The sequence below is a fragment of the Lemur catta genome, chromosome 1 (genome assembly GCF_020740605.2).
Source record: "Lemur catta isolate mLemCat1 chromosome 1, mLemCat1.pri, whole genome shotgun sequence".
NCBI lineage: Eukaryota > Metazoa > Chordata > Mammalia > Primates > Lemuridae > Lemur > Lemur catta.
Window position 1 is genome coordinate 1,888,135 of NC_059128.1, and position 18,723 is coordinate 1,906,857.

General features: G+C 68.1%; 1 protein-coding gene across 1 annotated transcript in view; it reads right to left on the reverse strand.

The window, feature by feature from the left end:
* The window catches only part of KIF26A (kinesin family member 26A), a 36,554-nt gene that overhangs the window by 10,944 nt on the left and 6,887 nt on the right, over positions 1-18,723 (reverse strand). The window contains 4 exon segments of the mRNA XM_045541418.1: positions 553-742; positions 6,852-7,042; positions 12,947-13,225; positions 13,227-13,397. Of these exon segments, the coding sequence (XP_045397374.1) occupies positions 553-742; positions 6,852-7,042; positions 12,947-13,225; positions 13,227-13,397 (831 nt within the window).

An 18,723-nucleotide genomic window follows, 5' to 3' on the forward strand; every position in this document is an offset into this window, starting at 1 on the left:
GGGAAGACCACGGCTCACACAGATGCGGGGGCCCACGCTGGCAGGGGTCAGCTACCTCCCAGGCCTCTCGGGGTACGGGTGGGGGTGCAGCCAGGACGGCCACCCCAGGACCTGGGGCCAGAGCTTCCTGGGCAGCCAAGGTGGGCCAGCCTGTCCCCTCATCAGGCCAGGCCCTTGCCCCCTCCAGGCCTCAGTTTCCCCAACTGCAAAGAGGCAGCCTAAATCACCCCATCACACAGCCCACTTCCCACGGCCGTGGCTGGGACCTTCCCAGACACAGTGATGCTGCAGAGCTGAGGGTCCCGACCCGACCCCGGCCCAGGTCCGGCAACATCCCACGGAGACCAGCACCTGGGCCTGGAACCCCTGTGGACGCACTACCCCTCACCCCCACTCTCTGGGCCTCAGTCTCCCCATCTGTGCCCCACCGACCATCCTTGGCCCGCCCGGGAGGAGGAAGAGGAGCCGCCCCGTCTCCCGCACCCCCACCCCGCAGCTCCCCAGACGCCCTGGCCTCCCCTGCCCGGGCCCCTGACCTCAGGGTGCGCCCACCTTTCCCATGCTGCCGGAGCTGTCCTTGGCCTTGGAGGTGGCCCTGAGCAGGCAGGGGGGTGCTGGGGGCGGCCACAGCTGCAGGACCCCGCTGAAGTCGGTGGGGTAGACGGAGGTGCCTCGGGTGGCCGGAGCCGGCGGGGCGGGGATCTTCTTGCGCTTGGAGGCCAGACTGAGCTTCTGGGCGGCCCTGGGGGGAGGAGGCGGGGGCACGCCGTGGGTGCCAGCACTGTCCCTGCCACCCCCCCACGCGGGGCACCAGGCAGTCCCACCCTCAGAGCCCCATCGGCCACCAGCAGGAGCCACGGCCAGAACGGGGCTGAGCCGCCTGCACTTGCTTTCGCCCCGCCTGTGCCCGACCCCACCTCCTGCCCAGCCGCAGCCGCTGCGGCACAGGACGCGAGGCGCCGGCCAGACTGCACAGGCTGTGACCCAGACCTGTTCACCCAGTCGCTCTGTGCCTCGGTTTCCCTGGCTTTAACATAGGATGATGTGACCACTGGAGGCTTCCGTGTGGCCCCGGTGAGCTGCCGCATTCAGGGCATCCAGCACAGCGCCCGCATACAAAAGGCGCTCAGTTAACGCTGCCATCGTGACTCCCGTGTCCTCCCGGCCCTTCTGCACGCGCCAAGGCCCTGGATCTGTCCTGGGGCCCGGCCACCCTGCCAGGACGGCCTCCGCTGGCTCGGGCTCCCCCCGCCCACCCCAGCCTCAGCCACGCCCCCCACAGTCTCAGCAGACCCCAGACCCCCCGACAAGGCCCTCTGGGGGTGAGGCTGGCACCAGGGTTCTCACACCCTCAAGGGGGTGCTGGGCGAGTTTGGTAGCCACTGGTGTGGACTCCCAGGGGACCCCAACACACACACACACACACACACACACACACACACACACACACACACACAGACACTGCACCCTTGGGCCCTTGCCCGTCACAGCCCTGCTGCAGGCATGTAGCCCAGGTGGGCTCACTGTGCCCACCCCATTTGTTCCCTGGGCGACTTATCTGCACCCACCGGCCCATCCATGGAGCCGCCACCACCCTCCCCACACGCCCTGCAGCGTGCGCCCCAGGCCCCCGACGCCAGCTGTGGGCCCCCCAGCACGGTGCCAGCAGGCCAGCAGATGTGAAGGAACTCCGGCCCCAAGCCTCCATCGCCTGCTCCCAGCAGGAGGAGCCAGGAGGGCAGGAGCTGGGGCTCAGCCGGGGCCGAAGGCGGGATGGCTGCAGCCCTCAACCCTCCGGTCCATGCTGTCCCAACGCAGAGGGGTCTGCACCCGGGCCGCAGCCAGCCTCCTACGCCTCCCACTGCGGCGAGACCTACCGCCAGCGCTTTGCTTAACTCCTCTGTCTTTAATCAGAGCTGTCTTTTAAAAGACCCTGGGGACGGCTTTCCTCCTAGTGAGGTGTCATCGTAGAAAATAAAAGTAATCTACGAGGCATGGAGGAGTCCTTAATAGAGCAGTGGTGGCAGCTCCACGCCCACCCAGGCAGAGCCAGGCGTGGGGTGAAGAGTGGGGGTCCCGGAGCTGCCCAGGAGGAGCCCACACTACTCTGGGCGTGGGGAGGCCCCGGGGACGTGGGTTCTTTGGCCACAGCTGGTGGTGGCAATGCCATCTGCATCGGGGGGTTGCAGCCGGGTGTGTCTGAGACCCGCAGACCTCACACGGCAGCACGAGCATTTGCCCAGTACCTCGCCCGGGTCGCACACGCGTGAACTGGCAACAGCCCTGCACGTTAGAGTTCCTCGTCCCACACTGCCCAGGGATCACACAGCAGACCCGGGGCAGGACAGAGGCCAGCGCTGTCACCTGGGGGCTGACTGTGCATCTGTCCGCAGGGCAAGGAGCCCAGGCAAGACAGGCGCTCTGAGCAGGGCAGGGGCAAAGCCGCAGCCCAGCCTGCGGAGTGAGCCACCGCGCCGGGGAGGCCGCCGGGCTGCGCCTGTCCATCCGGATTTTGTCAGAGCCCTGGTCCACGGGGCTCTTCCTGCCCACCCACCCCACCACCCTGGGGTGCCCCTGGGAAGAAGCTGCAGCCCCACCTTGAGAAACATGAGTGTCTAGTAGGCAAGAGCTGGGTGGGGCAGCCCCTCCGCACCTGCCCAGCACCTCCCCAGGGCTGGGACCCACCAAGGAGGGCTGGGAGGGGGGGCTCTGCAGGTGCAGGTGGGATCCCCCTCCACCCCCTACCTGGGAGGGGCAGGGCTGGGAAAGGGAGGGTGCAGCCCAGGGACCCCATAAAGGATAAGGAGGCTCCCTGGACTCATGTCCTTGTGTCAACGGGTACGGTGACACCAGGCTATGGCTCCTGCCGAAGCAGCCCACCCCCCAGCAGGCTCCTCGCCCCTCACTTGCTCCCTGCAGCCACGTCCTACCCCCAGGCCCCTCCCCAGGTTGGGCAGGCGCAGGGTTCCCCAACTTCGCTACCGCACCTCTGCTCACATGCACCTTGGGGGCCTGGGGCCCAGGCCTGCCCTGGAGGGTTTCTGAGCAGTGGGGGTGGAGGTAGCGGGGCAGGGCCACACGGGGCCTCACCCAGGCTCCGAGAAGACAGGGTGCCTTGCTCAGGGCCACGAACACCCTCTGCATTGCCGGGCAGGGTGGGGCAGGGGGCGGCCCGCAGGTCTCAGTGGTCTGGCTCCGAAAGGAAGACTCAGAGAAGCAGGAACATCACCTGCACACGCAGCCCACCCCATCCTTGGATGACACCTCCTCCAGGCAGCCTGCCCTGGTGCCCCAAGCTGGGCCCCACAGCCCGTGCCTCCTGCTGCTATAGGAGCCCTGAGATGCCAGTTTATACAGCTAAACTGGGGGACCTCAACTGGGGTCCTGGGGACAGACATTCACCAAGCCAGGCCTAGCTCACAGGGGAGCTCAGAACACGCTTGCGAGTGAGTCCATGAGTGAGTGAGCGAATGAGTGAGTGAATGAGTGAGTGAGTGAGTGAGTGAATGAATGAGTGAGTGAGTGAATGAGTGAGTGAGTGAGTGAGTGTGCGAATGAATGAGTGAGTGAGTGAGTGAGTGAATGAATGAGTGAGCGAGTGAGTGAGTGAGTGAGTCAGCAGGACCCGGAAAAGCCTCTGAGCCGACAGACGTCTCCTGGGCTTGCTGGCCCTGGTCATGGATCCAAGTAAACAGAAAAGGAAATATTTTACTTTTTTACAAAGAAAAATCACCTCTTCCAGACCAGAAGGGACTTTCACAGCAGCTGGCATCGATGGCGAGGCCCTAACTGCCCCAAGGAGACAGGTGCAGGGACTGGTTTCGGCCAAGGCAGAGCGCCCCACTGGGCCCTGAGGAGGCTGGCGGACCAGCCCCGCCCCGCCCTCCAGCCCCGGGGACCTGCCACCCGCAGGCTCTGCTCTGTTAGGGACCCAGGACGGGCACTGGCACCGCTGGGTCCTGCAGAGCTGCTAAGGGAGCCCTGGACCCTGGCCGGAGGCAGCTGGGGCCTGAGGCCAGCACCCCAACTCCTGGCCCTGTCGGGGCTGGCGCTTGCCAGGTCGCCTGGGATTGTCACCTGGAGGCCAAGAGGCAGGTGAGGGACACCCTGGCCCAGTCCCTGGCTAGAGACTCTGGGAGCCTCGGGCAGTGCTGGCCTGTCCTACCCCTCTGCCAGGCGCCAGCCTGACTGTACGGGGACCTGGGCAGGGGGCCCCACTGCGGCTGCAATGGGGGGTCTCAGGGACCGCCAGTGCAGCGGGTCCCCTGTGCCCGAGCCCGGCAGGGAGACTCCCCCGCCCAGTGGCTCTTCATAGGACATCCAGATGCAGGGGTCTGGGAGGTGAACCCCCCAAAGGCAGAGGCGGGGTGGAGGAGAGCTGACGGAGGCCTCGCAGGGGAGGGGAGACGGCAGAGAGGTGGGGTGGGGAGGAAGCAGGGGGCCCGGACGGGGGCACTGAGGTCGCCAGAGGCTTTGTAGAAAACGTGCTCACAGGGCCTCTGGCCCATGTGGCCCAGACTCTTCAGATTCCCACTGGGGGTCAGCGCTCCAAGCTCCGTTATGGCTGCAGCCACCATGGCCCAGGCGGCCCACCCAGGCCCAGCTGGGGGCAGGGCAAGGCGCCAGGCTCAGCCCTGCACTCTACACCCCCAGAGCACTGACGTCACCCTGGTGCCCAGCCCAGGGGCAGTGGCAGAGCCAAGCCCCCCAGGACCACAGGATTTGAGAACCCAAACTCCTGACCCCATCCTGTCTCTGCCTGACACATACCTGCCAAACTCCTACTCAGCCCTCAAAGCCCACCCCCGTGGCCCACAACACCACAGGGCCCTCTGCTCTGGCCCCTTCCCGGACCCACGCTGCCACCAAAGGCCTCCACAGACCTGCCCCCCCCACACCCTGGAAACCTCCCCACGGCAGGGCAGGGGCTGGGGTCCGCTCTGCCATCCAGGCCTCTCGTGGGTGGGGGTGGGAACACAGAACTTATGCCCGGCACGTGCCCCAGGCCCCCCGGGCAGGCACCTGAAGCGCCATCGTCTCCCTCCCGGTGCTGAGCCTCAGCCCCCGACAGAGCCGGGGAGTGGACAGTCCCGGCACCCTCTGAGCACCCTGACCGCCAACGGCTGCCACCCACAGGGCAGGTGCCCTCCGACCCCCGCCCGAGCCAGGACCCCCCACTGGGACGCGGCTGTCCGGCAGGCGGAAGTAAGCAGGCAGCAGGCAGTGAGCCCCCCCCCCGCCCCCCCACCCCCGCCCGCCCGTGTGGCGTCTCTATGGTAACTCCCAAGGTCAGCGCCCGCCAGCTCCCAGACAAAAGGCAGCCGCGCCCGCTCTGCTGGGCTTGGTTGCTAAGGAGCCAGCCCAGGGGGTGACAGGGCCTGTGCTTCCCAGGGACAGGGTCCCTCTGCAGGCACCAGGGGCCCCGGGGACGCGGCCACGGGAGCTGTCCTTTCTTTCCAGAACGTCTCAGCCCTGCACATCCTCCCGCCAAGCCGAGGAGGTGCCCACAGAGGCTGCGCCACGCCTGGTGGAGAAGCCTTTTAAAGCAGGACTAGGGGGTGAGGACGTCTGTCCCATTTGTCCCCCTGCCCGACGCCGCCCTGACTGCCAGCTGGCACTCGGGAGACCCCCGCCCCCACCCAGAGGGTCCCAGCCAGGCTCTGGGCGCCTAATTGGGGTGGCCGCGGAGGCCGGCTGGGGCCACGTCAGTCACGTGCCGCGGCCACTGTGCTCCGACGCGGGGCATGTTCATCAGCCGCCTCGACAACGCCGTAATCATATGCCCCGTCACTCCCCAGTCAGGCCGCACGGTCCCCCCGGACCAGCGCTGATAAGGCGCCCTCCCCGCCCGGGTGATTCACCGACAAGCTTATCAGCGCCCGCGAGGGGCTGCTAATGGGACAGTGACCCACGGCTGGTTCTGCCATTACCGCTCATTACCGAGATTACATCCTGTAATCCGCATCCCTCACCCGGCAGGAGGAGAGCAGGAGGCGCCCGCGGGAGGGGGACTGCGCGGGGGAGAAGGGCCGGGCGCCCAGCCCCCACACCACACCACCCCCTTCCCCACCTCCACCCCGCCACATCCCAGGACCTGGCGCCCGCAGGGAGGCACACGGTGGGCCCCAGGCACCCCGAGCTCCGGGCCTGGGACAGGAACCCCGAGACATTAGACATGGTCACCCCAACACAGGATGCTCCTGGCTCCTGGTGGAGCTGGAGCCGCCAAGCGTGAGCTCAGGGGGCCTGGGTGCAGCCCAGCCTCCAGGACGCCCTCCCTGGCTCCCCCCGACCTCCTCCATCACTCAGGGACACCCCTCAGCCCCTGCTGCCCCCAGGGCTCCCCCCGTGCTCCCCGACAGAGGGGGCTGCCCCGCAGGCCCCTCACGTCCACGGCTGAGCCTCCCACCCTGGGCCAGCCCTGCCCCTGGCGCTTCACGGACACTAGCTGGCTGCAGCTCACAGCGACCCCAAGAGAAAGAGCCCCACGTGGCGGGTGAGGAAACTGAGGCACAGAGAGGTTAAAGGATTTGCCCAAGATTGCACAGCTCAGCAGTGGCAGCGAGTGAGCTCTAACCTGGTCCCTCCTCGGCAGTGACCCCCAGGCTGAGAAGCCCCCAGGTGACATTTCCATCAACACCCACAGGACAAGCACCGTCCTTGCAGGTCCTGGGAGGCCGGCCGGGCCTTCAGCTGAGAGCTGCCCAGCGGCTGCGGCCCACCCCGCTCCCGCCGGCTCAGCTGCAGGCAAGGCCACGGGTCCCCGCGGGGCAGCTCATGGGCCCCCAGGGCCGGAGCCGAGGGCCCTCCCCTGTCACACACTGCTCTCCCCGGAGGAGCCCAGGACCCACCTTATGAAGAAAGAGGCCGCGGCGGACGGGCCTGTGGAGCCCCCCGTCGAGGTGCCCAGGGCCGGGGTGACCAGGGCCGATGTGCAGACCCCACCACGGCCCCACGCCTTCAACAAGCCATCGGGCCTCGCCGTGGGGGGGCCATCTCGGACCGTGTCTGCCACCGCCACCGCAGCCACCGCCGCCTCAGCCTGGAGGGAAGGAGAGAGTCCGAGTGAGGGCCGGACGGGGGCACCGGGGAGCTGGCCTGAGCGCCGAGCCTCAGCACACCCCCTGGGGCCCCACACCCCCAGGACCCAGCTGGCGCGGCTGGGAAGGCCCCAGAATTCGGGGCTGGGAGATGGGGCCCGCGGGGAAGGGCCTCGCCTGGGCCCCACGTCCCCAGCCCGGGTGCAGGGTGGTCTCCCCAGCGGGCCGTGCAGGCGGAGGTGGACGCAGATGGCGCCGGGGACACACTTGCCAGCCCCTCCCCCACCAGGCTCCAGAAACCTAGTGACCGCGGTGCTTGAGACACGCGGACACGCCACCCACACCCCCACTCCAGGCCACGTGGCAGCACACGGAGGCACAGAAGCCACAGCAAACCCCGGACGGGGCGCTGCCTGCCCACACGTGACCATGCGTGACGCTCCCAGCATCTGAAACACTACCCGGCATTTCCGACTAATTAGCTACAATAAATTCCAAAAGGGAAGACAGCCTCACAACGAAGCACAAACGGATTAACTGCTCCTGGAACGCGCCGCTTGCGCTTCAGATGTGGCATCTGCATGTTGCGTTTACGTGCACACGTCGGGCCCTGGCCCTGGGCGGGGTGGGGGACGCAGCCCCCGCAGGGCAGGGAAGTGGGCCTGCCCCAGCCCGGCCACCCCCAGGCCCCAGCCCCCTGCCCCAAGGGCCCGCTGCCCCCAGCCTTGTAAGGACCCTGTGGGCCCCGCAGCCGGGTCCCTGGGGTGCGGAGCTTCCCACAGCCCCAAGTGTTCAGTCAGCAACCACTGTCCCAGGCGTCCTGTGCCCAGGCTGGCAAAGCCCGGGGCCCCCACAATGAGGACCTGAGCTGGTCTGGTGACCCTGGGGTTAGGGAGCCCAGGGTGGCAGCCTTGCTATGGAAGGCCCATGTCCTTAGGGTCCCCCAGGTGACATGGGCCAGAGGCCAGGCATTGCACTTCAGCAGGACAAGCCACCCTGGGCCCCAGGAGGAACATTCCAGAAGGAGGCCCTGCCATCCCAGGGCAGCTTCCCTGCTCACCACAGTGGAGAGTCTCCCCCTGCCCAACCCACGCCAGTGCCAGCTTCCAGCCCCTCTTGGGACACAGAACAGAACCATGTCTGCAAAAGCAAGTTCACAGAGAGCCCCAAGCCTTAGGCTGGACGGAAGCCCGGCGCTCTCCTGGCCTCTGGGGCACTGGCCACCCCTCCAGGGCTTCAGGAAGAACAGGTCAGTACCAGAGAGGGGCAAACCGGGAACCTGGAACAGAAGGGTGAGCCTGGAACTGCTTACCGGGCATTGTGCCAGCACACCACAGCCCGCCACCTGCCTACAGGGTAGAAACTCCTGCACATCCCTCAGAACCCAGCCTGGGCCGCCCTCTCCTTCTCCAAGCCCCTCCCTCACCTTGCAAGTGTATCCTTTCTTTTATCCCTTAATACATGTGTTTCCTGTGAGAGGTCTGAAGCCCCTACCTGAGCAGGGTGGTGTAGGAAAGAACTAATTTAAAGCTACGATGTTGACCACAGGGCCTGAGTTCCCGAGAGCAGAGCCGGCACCCGCTGGGCGTGGCAGCCAGCAGCCGGGCCAGGAGCTCCTGGGGAGGCCAGGGCAGTGCGCACCCCCCACAGCCTGCCCGGCACCCGCAGGCCCCAGCCAGGCCTGCGATGGCAGCACCGTGGGGCCCAAGCTCTGCGTCCCAGGCCAGGCCCAACCGCCCTGTTCCACGAAGCACCACGACACCCTGCCTCCCGCCAGACGGGGGACGGAGGCTGGAGGGTCACTGCAGGGACGGAGCTGCCACACCTTGGCCCCCCGGCCGCCCACCCCCTCCCAGAGGGCCCCGAGCCATCCCGCCATCTCGCGCCAGCCTCTGTGCCGCCGGCTGCCATGCTCGGGCCCCGGCGACGGCGCACGCCTGCAGCCGGCCGGGCCCGCCCGCACTGACCTGTCTCTCGAGTCCTGCGCGAGCCTCGGCTCCGCCGTCCCGCGAGCTGCCGCGACACAGCTCCGTCCGCCGGGACGGCCTCGGCCAGTTCCTGCCGGAAGCAGAGCCCGGGCATGCCAAAAGAAGCCGTCTGGCAAAGCGAGAGCCGGAGGGGCGGGAAGAGGGGGTGGCGAGAGGGAAGACCACAACACGGGGAGAGAAGAAAGGGGGCGCAGGGAGGGGCGGGCGGCCAAACAGAAAATGCGATGGAGGCGCCACAGCAGCAACGAAAGGAAAAGCATGAAGAGAGCAACGCGTGAGGCGGCGGCGCCCACCCTGGGGCCGAGGCGCACCCTGGCCGAGGGCCCCGACGGTCTCCGCCCGGGGGGCTCCCACGGCGGCAGCTGACACCCGCGGGGAGCACCTGCCGGCCCCAGGAACTCCAGGGTTCCGTGGAACTCAGTTTGGGAAAGACCACACTAGCCCTCCAGGCTGAGCCCCGCGCTGTGAGACTCCAGCCCCCCAGACACCTCACTGTGCTCCTCGTGCCGAAAGGTGGGGGGACGGGGGGGGGGGGACTGGGAGCAGCCAGGACGCTCAGGGCTGAACCGGCAGAGGCAGTCTCACCCCTGCACAGGTGCCGGCCGTCATCCGGGCTGTGTGCCCGTCTCCGGAGCCTCAGTGGGGCGGGCTGGCCCCCTCCAAGCCCCAGCCTGGCGCAGCCCCAAGCTGGGAACGTTCTGCCCTGCGAGGCCGGGCCTGCCCCGTGCCACAGAAGCAGCTTTGCCACCACCACACGGGGAGCGGGCACCACCCCACCCACCCTCCCTCCTCGGGCGGGGGAGCCAGGGCGTCCTCAGAGAGCAGGCCCCCCTGCCCCAGCCTGCAGCCACGGCCCTACGCACGGGGGCACCCGCAAGAGCCCCTCAGCCTGGCACAGGGGCGGCAGGAGCCGCCAAGCCGAAGTCACTCAACTGCCACGGACAGGGCGGCCCTGGCTCCTCAGGGCTGCCACCAAGACGACCTCAGCTCCCACCCCAAATGTCAAAGCCGCAGCAGCGCCTCCTCCACGAAGCCCTCCATCCTCCCCAGCAGGCCCTGAGGCCAGCCAGGAGCCCCAGGACCAGCAGGGCCCGGCCCGTGTCCAGGGACACAGGAAGGTTGTTTGCACAGCCCCACCTGCCCCTCCCTCCCTGCTCTCTGCTGCCCCACCTGTGTCACCTGTGTCCCCTCACCGCCCACTGGGACACCCTCTGTCGGCTTCTAGCCTGCTGTGGGGACAGCAAGGGGAGTGAAACGAGCCGCCGCTCACAGCATGGTCCAGCCCTGGCGGCCCCGGGGGAGCAGGCCGGGACAGGGGAACATAAGTGGCCCCTGCGTCCACTGTCCAGTGCTCCCAGGGCGGGCAGGTGGGGACAGGCCCAGAGCCCCGCTCCTGGGGAGGCGGCCTCCGCACTCCACCGTGGCAGAGTCGCCTCTCCTGCTGGTCTGCCATGAACCACCCTTTGGGGAGCTCCCACAGCCCGGAAGCATCTCGGGACACTCAGGATGCAGAACGACCCGGAAAGGGCTGGAAAGGGCTCTGCGCTCCTGGACACTGAAGTGGGCTGTGGTCCGATTACAGCCGTGGCTGCCAGGGCTGCTCCACCCAGACACGGGCCTCCCCAGGACAGCCGTGCCCGCGGCAAGACCCCGCAGGGCCACCAGGGCAGGCTCCTGGCCTCAGTACCAGAATGTCCCAGGGCCCTGCCTGTGGCTTCAGGGGCCCCCGGGGGCTCTGGGAGCCCCCGTCCCCCGTCCCCCTCTGAGGACCAGCCTTCTGGCCAGGCCCAGCCACCCTTCTCCAGCCTCCCTGCCAGGCCTCGGCCGAGACGAGAGTGCCCGCTGGGGCCAAGCCCCGTCCCCTCCTCTGCGCACCCTGGGACAGAGGGGGCCACAGCAGCCCCGTCCCACCCGCCAGCCTGAAACTGCCTCACCGGCCCGGGGCTGGCTGACGGCCGCGGCAGAGACGCACGGGGCGACTCCCCAGGAGTATTTAGAGTCTAACGGCAATATTCACGTTCCGGGGCTAACTCTGATGATCGATGCCCTGGTTCAGGGGAAATTACCTCGTCTGAGTCCTAAAGTTCTATTCATGGTTCTAATAATCTCCCTATCGACTGCCGGGGCTGTCGTCTAATTAGAAATCTATTCCCGCTATCCCGGACACAATCAAGGCCCAAGTAAAACTGGGAGAGGTGCCTTAAACGCCCATGTTTTACGGTGCACCGGCCGTGCTGAATGTCCAGCCATCTGCAGGCTGCGGACAGGCCAGTGGGGGCCACCGGCCGGGTGGCGGGGAGGGGCACCTCTGCCCCACCATCTGGGTCTCAGGCTGTCACCTGACCTTCCCTCCAGGTCCAGTGTGATGCCACCTCCTCCAGGAAGCCGCCCCCCGGCTCACCTGCTGCCCTCCCTCAGTGCTGTCCCTGGCCCACCCTCCCAGGGCACCCCGCTCTCTGGCCAGGAGGCACCAAGGGACACATGACAGCCAGCCCCCGCCTTGGCCTCGCCAGCACGTTAATAAATGGAAGGGTGTGGTGCCAAGGCCACCAGGGCAGTCATCACACCAGGGCAAGGCCAGTCAGGGTCCAGAAGCTCCTCCCGAGAGTCCCCGTGCACCCGACCCCAAGGACAAGGTGGCCTCAGAAGGACGGGCCCAGCAGCCAGTCACAGGGACCGGCCCAGGTGGGGCAGGATTCTCAGCCTGGGCCCCACTGGAGGAGGTGACGTCGCGATGGCACCATCTGCCCAGCCTCGGAGGGGCGGGCAAGCCCGGGAGGTGGGAGAGGTCTGCCCAGCGTCGAGATTTGCATACGACTTTGTCTCGGTGCCCGTGGGGCCCTCCCTGCACCTCTGCCGCCCCCAGAAACACCAGCAGGCACGGAGCCCGAGGGAGACCCGGCCACTGGGAAGCTCTCGCAGGCTCCGTGGGACTGCCAGGTGGCCCGAGCAGAAACATGGTCCGTCACAGGCTCTGGGGCGGGGGCGGGGTGACGCAGAGGGGCTTCCTCACACAAAGTCACCGAGTCCCCTGGCCCCCCGCCCACCCCACCCTGGCCTCAAAGGCCTCCGGCTGGGCCGTGCCCCTGCTGGGAGGGCCTTTTCTTCCATACGGCTCGGTCTGCCGGGAGAGCCTGGTCCCGTGCAAATACGCGGCCGGGCCCTGTGCCCTCAGCCTCAGTCCCACCGTGCACACGGGGCCCCCCCAGAGGAGGTGACCCCACGTCAGGCAGGGCCCAGGCAGAGCGACCGCTGTGCCCCGCTAGGGAGGACACCCCAGAGCCCCACCCAGTGAGCCGTGCACGCCTCAGACCCAGCCCCCGTCCTCAGCCCCATCCTGGGCCCCTCTCCCAGAGGGAAAACGGGGGCAGAGGGTACCAGGCAGAGACAGCCCCCCAGCAAAGCCCAGGAGCCGACGGAAAAGTGGCCCCAGCGCAGGCGCCGTCCCAGGCCGCACGGAGAACTGGCGCCCGGAGCCGGCTCCAGGGAAGCCACACCCACTGCTGGGGAGAATCGCAGACACACGTCGGGGCTCTCCGGGGGTCCCCGTGGGGAGGGAGGGTTTGGGGGGCTCCAGTCAGTCAACTAAACAGAGGCGGCTCCTGGGAGAGGCCGGGCCCGCGTGGGAGGGGATTGGACGCCTGCTACCGCCAGCCTGTGTCACCCGCGCCGTGGCCCTGGGGAAGCCTGGCCAGCGGGGTCCTGGCGAGGGGTGCTCCCCGTGCCCAGGCCGGCACTCCGCCAGCCCCGGTGCCACCACGGGCTCAGAAGCAAGGCTGGCCAGCTCTGTCCCCGACAGTCGTGCCTGGGGATGCAGCACGGCCCTGCCACCCAGCACCGTTGAGGATGGATCTGGGGCCTCAAGAGAGTCGGGGACCCCCACCTGGTCCGGACAGCCCACCCAGCACAGGCACTCACCAGGCACGCGGGCGGGAGGAAGCTGTTGACCCTGGAGACGCTCCACATGCCCTCCAGGCACTGCTGGGCCTGGATGGTGACTGTGCTCAGGGCCCCCCCGAGGCCCGCAGGTGCCACGGACACCTGGACACTGGGCCCAGGCGGCCAGCCCGGTGCCTTCGTCCTGTCGGGCCCTGCTCGTCCCGGCTGCTTCCCTGCAGGGCCCGTCGGTCCTGGAGCGTTCCTCAGGCTGGTCATTGTGCTGGGGCCGGCAGGCGCGAGGCCAGGGCCTCCTCGGGGGGGTGTCGGGGTCCTCGTGGCTGGCCGGGGCCCGCAGCAGGTGCAGGGCCTCCCGGGTGAGCTGCTGCAGGTGTGTGGCACAGACGTCACAGCGGCTCTCGGCCTCCGGGAGGCACGGCAGGGCCCCGGGCACTGGGAGCTTGTCCAGGAGCAGGGCGGAGAGGCAGGGCTCCTGAGGACAAAAGGGACAGAGGACGGTCAGCGCCGGGACCCGCCGCCGCACCCTGCCCTCCGTGGCGGCACTGCGAGCTCCCACTGAGGCCGCCACACCATCCATAACTGATTAATAAGCCCGAACAGTCTCACCGCCGTGAGCCCAGCGGGAAAATAATTATCGGAGCTTAACAGCGAGGCTGGCGGAGCCCTTGATCACGCCCGCCGCCCCGCCAGCAGTGACCGCCCTGCTGCCGCTAGCAAGGCGGGTTGGCGGCTCCCCGCAAAGGCCACTGGGGCCTGGGGGCCTGGGAGCCTGGAGGGAAGTGGGCCCTTAATCGCAACACCCGCCCCAGGGCACGGCCCCCTCACTCGCACGTGCCCAGGCGGGGCGGGCGGGAGACCCTCACCCGGCCTCTCCGGGGTCTCCAGCCCCGGTGGGGGGTGGAAGGAGAAAGGAATTTTCTGCTACTGCAAAGGCACCAACAGAAGTCAGGCCTCGCGAGGGGACCCCGCACCCCTGTCCCCGAGAAGAGCACTCCAGGTGCAGGCACGGGCTCCCCAGGGCCTGAGCTGCCCGGGGGCTGCCCCCTGCTGCCCGGGGCCCCCTCCCCTGAATAGGGAAACACATGGGTCCCTGTAGCCACGAGACCGGTGTCCAGAGACAGCTAAGAACAGGCGCCAGGCAAGCCCCAAGGACGGCCGTTTCCCAGCCTTGAAGTCAGGGAGGACTTCCTGGCGGAGGCGATGCCTTCCACAAGGAGAGGAGGAAGGAGGCAATCTGCAGACCACAAAGAGGCTTTTTCCCGTGGACCCATCCCCAGGACAACCCTGCAAAGGTCGGGGTCTGAGCCAGGAGCAGCGTTTGTCCTGCTCTCGCAGGAGTGGGCCGGCCCCTTGGCACCCGCACCCCTTCCCCAGGGGGTGAGCCCCGTCACAGGGCCCTGGCCTGGGCAGCGCTCTGGGTAGCACCAGCCGAGCCCTGCTGTCCCTGGTGCCACCCCAGAGCGCAGGTCCTTTTCCAGCGGGTCGCTCTGCGAGTCCCCGGCCACCCCTTCACCTGCCTGGGCCTTCCTCCTGCCCCGGCCCAGGCAGGTCCCTGACTGCTGGCCACACCACCCAGAGGGACTCCAGGCAAAGCCTGGCTCCAACTGAGCCACGCCGTGGGCCACGGAGCAGACCAGGCCTCCTCAAGCACGCCCACGTCCCAGGTGGGGAGCGGGGGCCATCACACCAGGGGTGTCTCACGCACCCCACGCGCCCTGAGCCTGCCCTGCAGCCACCGCGGCTTGAGCACAGGGGCCCAGGAGGCTCGCCTGGTGACAGCTGTGGCCCAAGGGGGTCAGTGCTACAAGGTCACGGCCTGCCCAGCGTGAGCAGGCGGTCACCTGGCCTTGTCCCCAGGACCACTGCACACGCCCTGACTAGGCGGCACTGCCCACCCCGCAGCCCCAGGCAGGCCAGGTCACGTGAACCAGCGACCCCCGCCGGCCCTGCTGCCTGAGCTGCGTGCCACTCCGGAAGGCCTGGATTTTCTCCAGCCGTCCCGGTCAGCCGAGGCCCCTCCCTCCTGCAGCCCTGCAGGAAGTCCGAGGCCAGTCTGAGGGGCCCCGCAGAGGGGCAGGAAGGCCCACCAGGGACCACCGCTCACCTGAAGGCCAGACGCCCTCTTGGGAGCCAGCCTCAGCCCCCAGCCCCAGCCCAAGGGCAGACGGGCCTGTTTCCCAGTCCAGCTCTGATCACACTGATTCTCCACCCAGCAGGAGGTGGCTGGGAAGGTGGAGGAAAGCCCCCCATGCTAGAGCCATTAATCCCACCTGAAGGGCAGCACAGCCCCCAGCTCCGGCCTCAGCCCTCATTCTAGGGCCTCTAGACAGGCCGGGAGGTCTCTGCCTGTCTCCTGGACCTCAGGCCTCTGGGGGAGCCCGCCCTGCCCCCCCAACACCCACACAGCAGGAGGCAGGGGAGAAGCCGAGGGCAGAGCAAGCAAGAGGAGGGTTAGGGAGGGAGCCCTGAGTGACCTGAGCACACATGGTCCCCGCCCGTGGCCAGGCAGAGGGTAGGGGGCAAAGACAGGCCCCAGCCCGGTGCCCTGCCCCAGCCCCCACGCAAACGGGCCATCAGGAAGGAAGACCGTCACTGCCAGGGAGGCCCCTGCCCCATCCAGGCGCCGGGCACCAGCATCGAAGCCTCGGGTGGGAGCCCTGGGTGTCTGCACCGGGGAGGAGCCCAGCAAGCTCAGGCCCCCACTGGGCAGACGCCCGGAGGCTGCCTGGCTACCGCTCCAGGGCCCCAGAGCACAGCGGCTGCCCGGGTGCCTCAAGCCCCTCCACAAGCGAGTACCCCGGAGGCTGCCCACAGGCCCTCCCTGGGCCAAGGTTCCCTCCCAAGGACGGGCAGCCCGGCCCACGGGGGAATGTCACCACCCCACGGCGGCTAGCCGGGTCCATGGGGGGTGCTGAGAGGCCCAGGCCCTGTGCCCCAGGACGGGCCCCGGCACGGGCAGGGCTGTCCCTCCAACCAGGTCACGCACTGAAGACAGGCAGAGGCCAGCCAGGAGGAGACACCTGCCTGGGGCAACACAGCAGGGACTGTGAGTGGCCCAAGAGCCCCACCCCTGTCCCTGGGCCTCACACACGGCCTGGCTGGGCTCAGCTGCTCCGGCAGAAACAGAACCCCCGAGAAGCTCCAGGGCCACCCGGGACCACCTGTCTGCCGGACTGGCCTGGGGCCCGGCACGTTGCGGGGCTGAGACCGGACAGCCCAGTGCCCCCACCCAGCCCTTCTCCCTGGGGGCTAGTCCTGGCCACTCCCGGGGAAGGTGAGGGCGAGGGTCTTCCAGACCACCGCCCGGCCCGCAGCACAGGACGACACCCCTGCCCCGCACTTCCTGCCCTCACGGAGGGGGAGCAGGAGGGGCAGCCTGAGCCACCACCCCTCACGGCTCTGGGCCCCACTTTCAGAAACGTGAACCCCTGAAACCTCAGCCACCAGGCCTGCCCGTCACCCACCCCTCTGCAGCCCGGCCCTTCAGGAAGACAGTAATTACCCCCCTGCAAAATATGACTTTTAATTTCCTCTTTATGGTCTAATTAAACAGATATTTTACTTGCATTTGGAAAATATTTTTCTTCATTTGATTCAATTTAGCCGTATGCACAGCCCACCCATCACACGCCTGGGTTTTCGGGGGCCTCCCCCTACTTTAAAATGATGCCTTCACGTTTTATTTTGTTTCTGGGGTCTCCGAGTTGCCGTAAGTAATCCTTCCATTTTCTCCCGCAGGGGAGGCCCAGCGGGACTTGACCGGGACGACTGCTCCATCGTCACCGCCAGGAAAGAAAACTCGCAGCTCCAGAGCCAGCCAAGCCACCACCCATGGGACAGAACTGGAGTGACCAGGTCACCCCCCCCATTGGGGCCACTGGGGGAGGGGGGAGGGGAGGGGCCGGGCCTCAGTTCAGAGGAACCACATGCTCAGGCACCCAGACCTCGGTGGCGTGAGACCCTCTCTGAGCCCTGTCACCCCGACTCTGCAAAGGGAGCCCCAGCACCCGCAGGCCCAGAGGCCCAGGCTGGAAGAGGCCCCAAGGCCTGGGGTCCCTCCCTGTCCCACCACACGGTCAGGCATGAGCCGGGGACCCTGCCAGCCACGGCCCCATACCCCACCCTCCCTTTCCTTCCCAACAAAGCGTGCTGGGCTGTGACCCTGTGCAGCCACCGTTTCCGGAGTTGACAACAGGTCCAGGAAGGGACTCCCAGCTGCTGGGCCAGGCGGCTGCCCTCGTAGGTCCTGCTGTCGAGGACTTTCCCCTGTGTCCTGCAGCCAGGCAGGGGCGGGTGTGGGGGCAAGCAGCAGGGGCCTCAATTTTCCAGCCTGGAAACTGGCCAGCCCCACCTCAGTGCCCCTCCCCCCGGGCCGGGCACCTCAGGAAAGGCCCGGCCCCTCCCTGGTCTGCCTGCCAGGACCCTGGGGACCACTCCCACCCCAGGGGTCGGTGGCTCCAAGGGCCTGGCCCCCAGGCCTAGCCCCCCAGGCCTTGCTCCTCTGTCGGGGGGAGGGGAGTGGATACATAGCCCGGCCCACCAGCGCTGGCCGGCACGCCGTGCCCGGGCCCTGTGCCAGGTGCCAGCCCAGCTGGACAGCTCGGGGACAGACCAGCTCATTGAGACCCTGCTCCCCTCAATGGCCTCCCCTGTCCTCCACCCAATGCCATGGCCAGGGTGCTGGGGCCCCAGGGGCTCAGGCCAGTAGGGCGAGGATGACCCCAGCTGGGGGCTCAGGGGGCAGGCTCACTGGACCCCCACTGCTCAGAGGAGGACTTGGTGTGCTTGGGGGTCACCCAGACGCTCAATCCAAATCTGGGTGCAGGCTGTGGCCACTGGGTGAGGCCCGGAGCCCCACGGACCTCAGTTTCCCCATCTGAGCAACGGGGCAGCAGGCACCCTCCACAGGCTGCAGCAGAGTCTCACTGCCAGGGTAGGGGACGCAGGCCCTGAACACGGAGCCACAGCACGGCTTGGAGGGCCCTGAGCCCCAGGAGGCCGACGCTGCCCTGGAGGCCCGGCTGCAAAGGGGCGAGTGCAGAATCCGGACCAGGCCTCTCCTCGAGCTGGTCCCAGGTGTCCATGGCGGATGCCTGGAAACCTCGGCACACGAGGGTCACAGGTCTGTCTGGACCACCAGACACGGATGCCGAGAGCACCCAGGGCCAGGGCGCAGGCGAGACCCCGGCCTGCAGCCCCCTCAGCAAAGGACGTCCCAGAGCAGCCTGGGCCCAGCCGCGGCTCCGCTCCAAACCCACCCTCCAGAGCCCCTCCCCTGCCCCCTTGTCTCCGCCCTGCACCCTGACTGTCACCATGTGAGCTCCAGGCTGCCCAGCTCGGAGCGGTCGATGCTCGCACCCTTGGATACCCTCGTCCTGTCTCATCTCCGTGGGTTTCAAATGCCACCACCTCTAGGAGGCCCTCCCGGATGTCCCCGCAGCACCTCTCCAGAGCCCACTCGGCCAGGCCCATGGCGCTCTGCTCAGGGCACGCACTCTGGTGAAGGAGACGCCAGGCTGAGTCTGTCTTTGCAGCCCAGGGCAAGTTACTCACACTCCGGTCCCCCCCCGCCCCCGCCGTCCTCCCGCCACGTGGCAACGGCCAAACACGGTTGGCGGAGGGTCTGCTGACTGGCCGCCGGCCCCACCTCCCGCTGCCCAGCTCCACGCCCTTTGCCCTGCACACCACGCGGCAGCACAGGGACGCACACCAGCCTTGCCGCCGCCCCAGGGCCCTCTCCTCGCCAGGCCTGCGGCACCAAGCCCAGGCCAGACGCTGCCGGGCAGGAGGACCAGGCA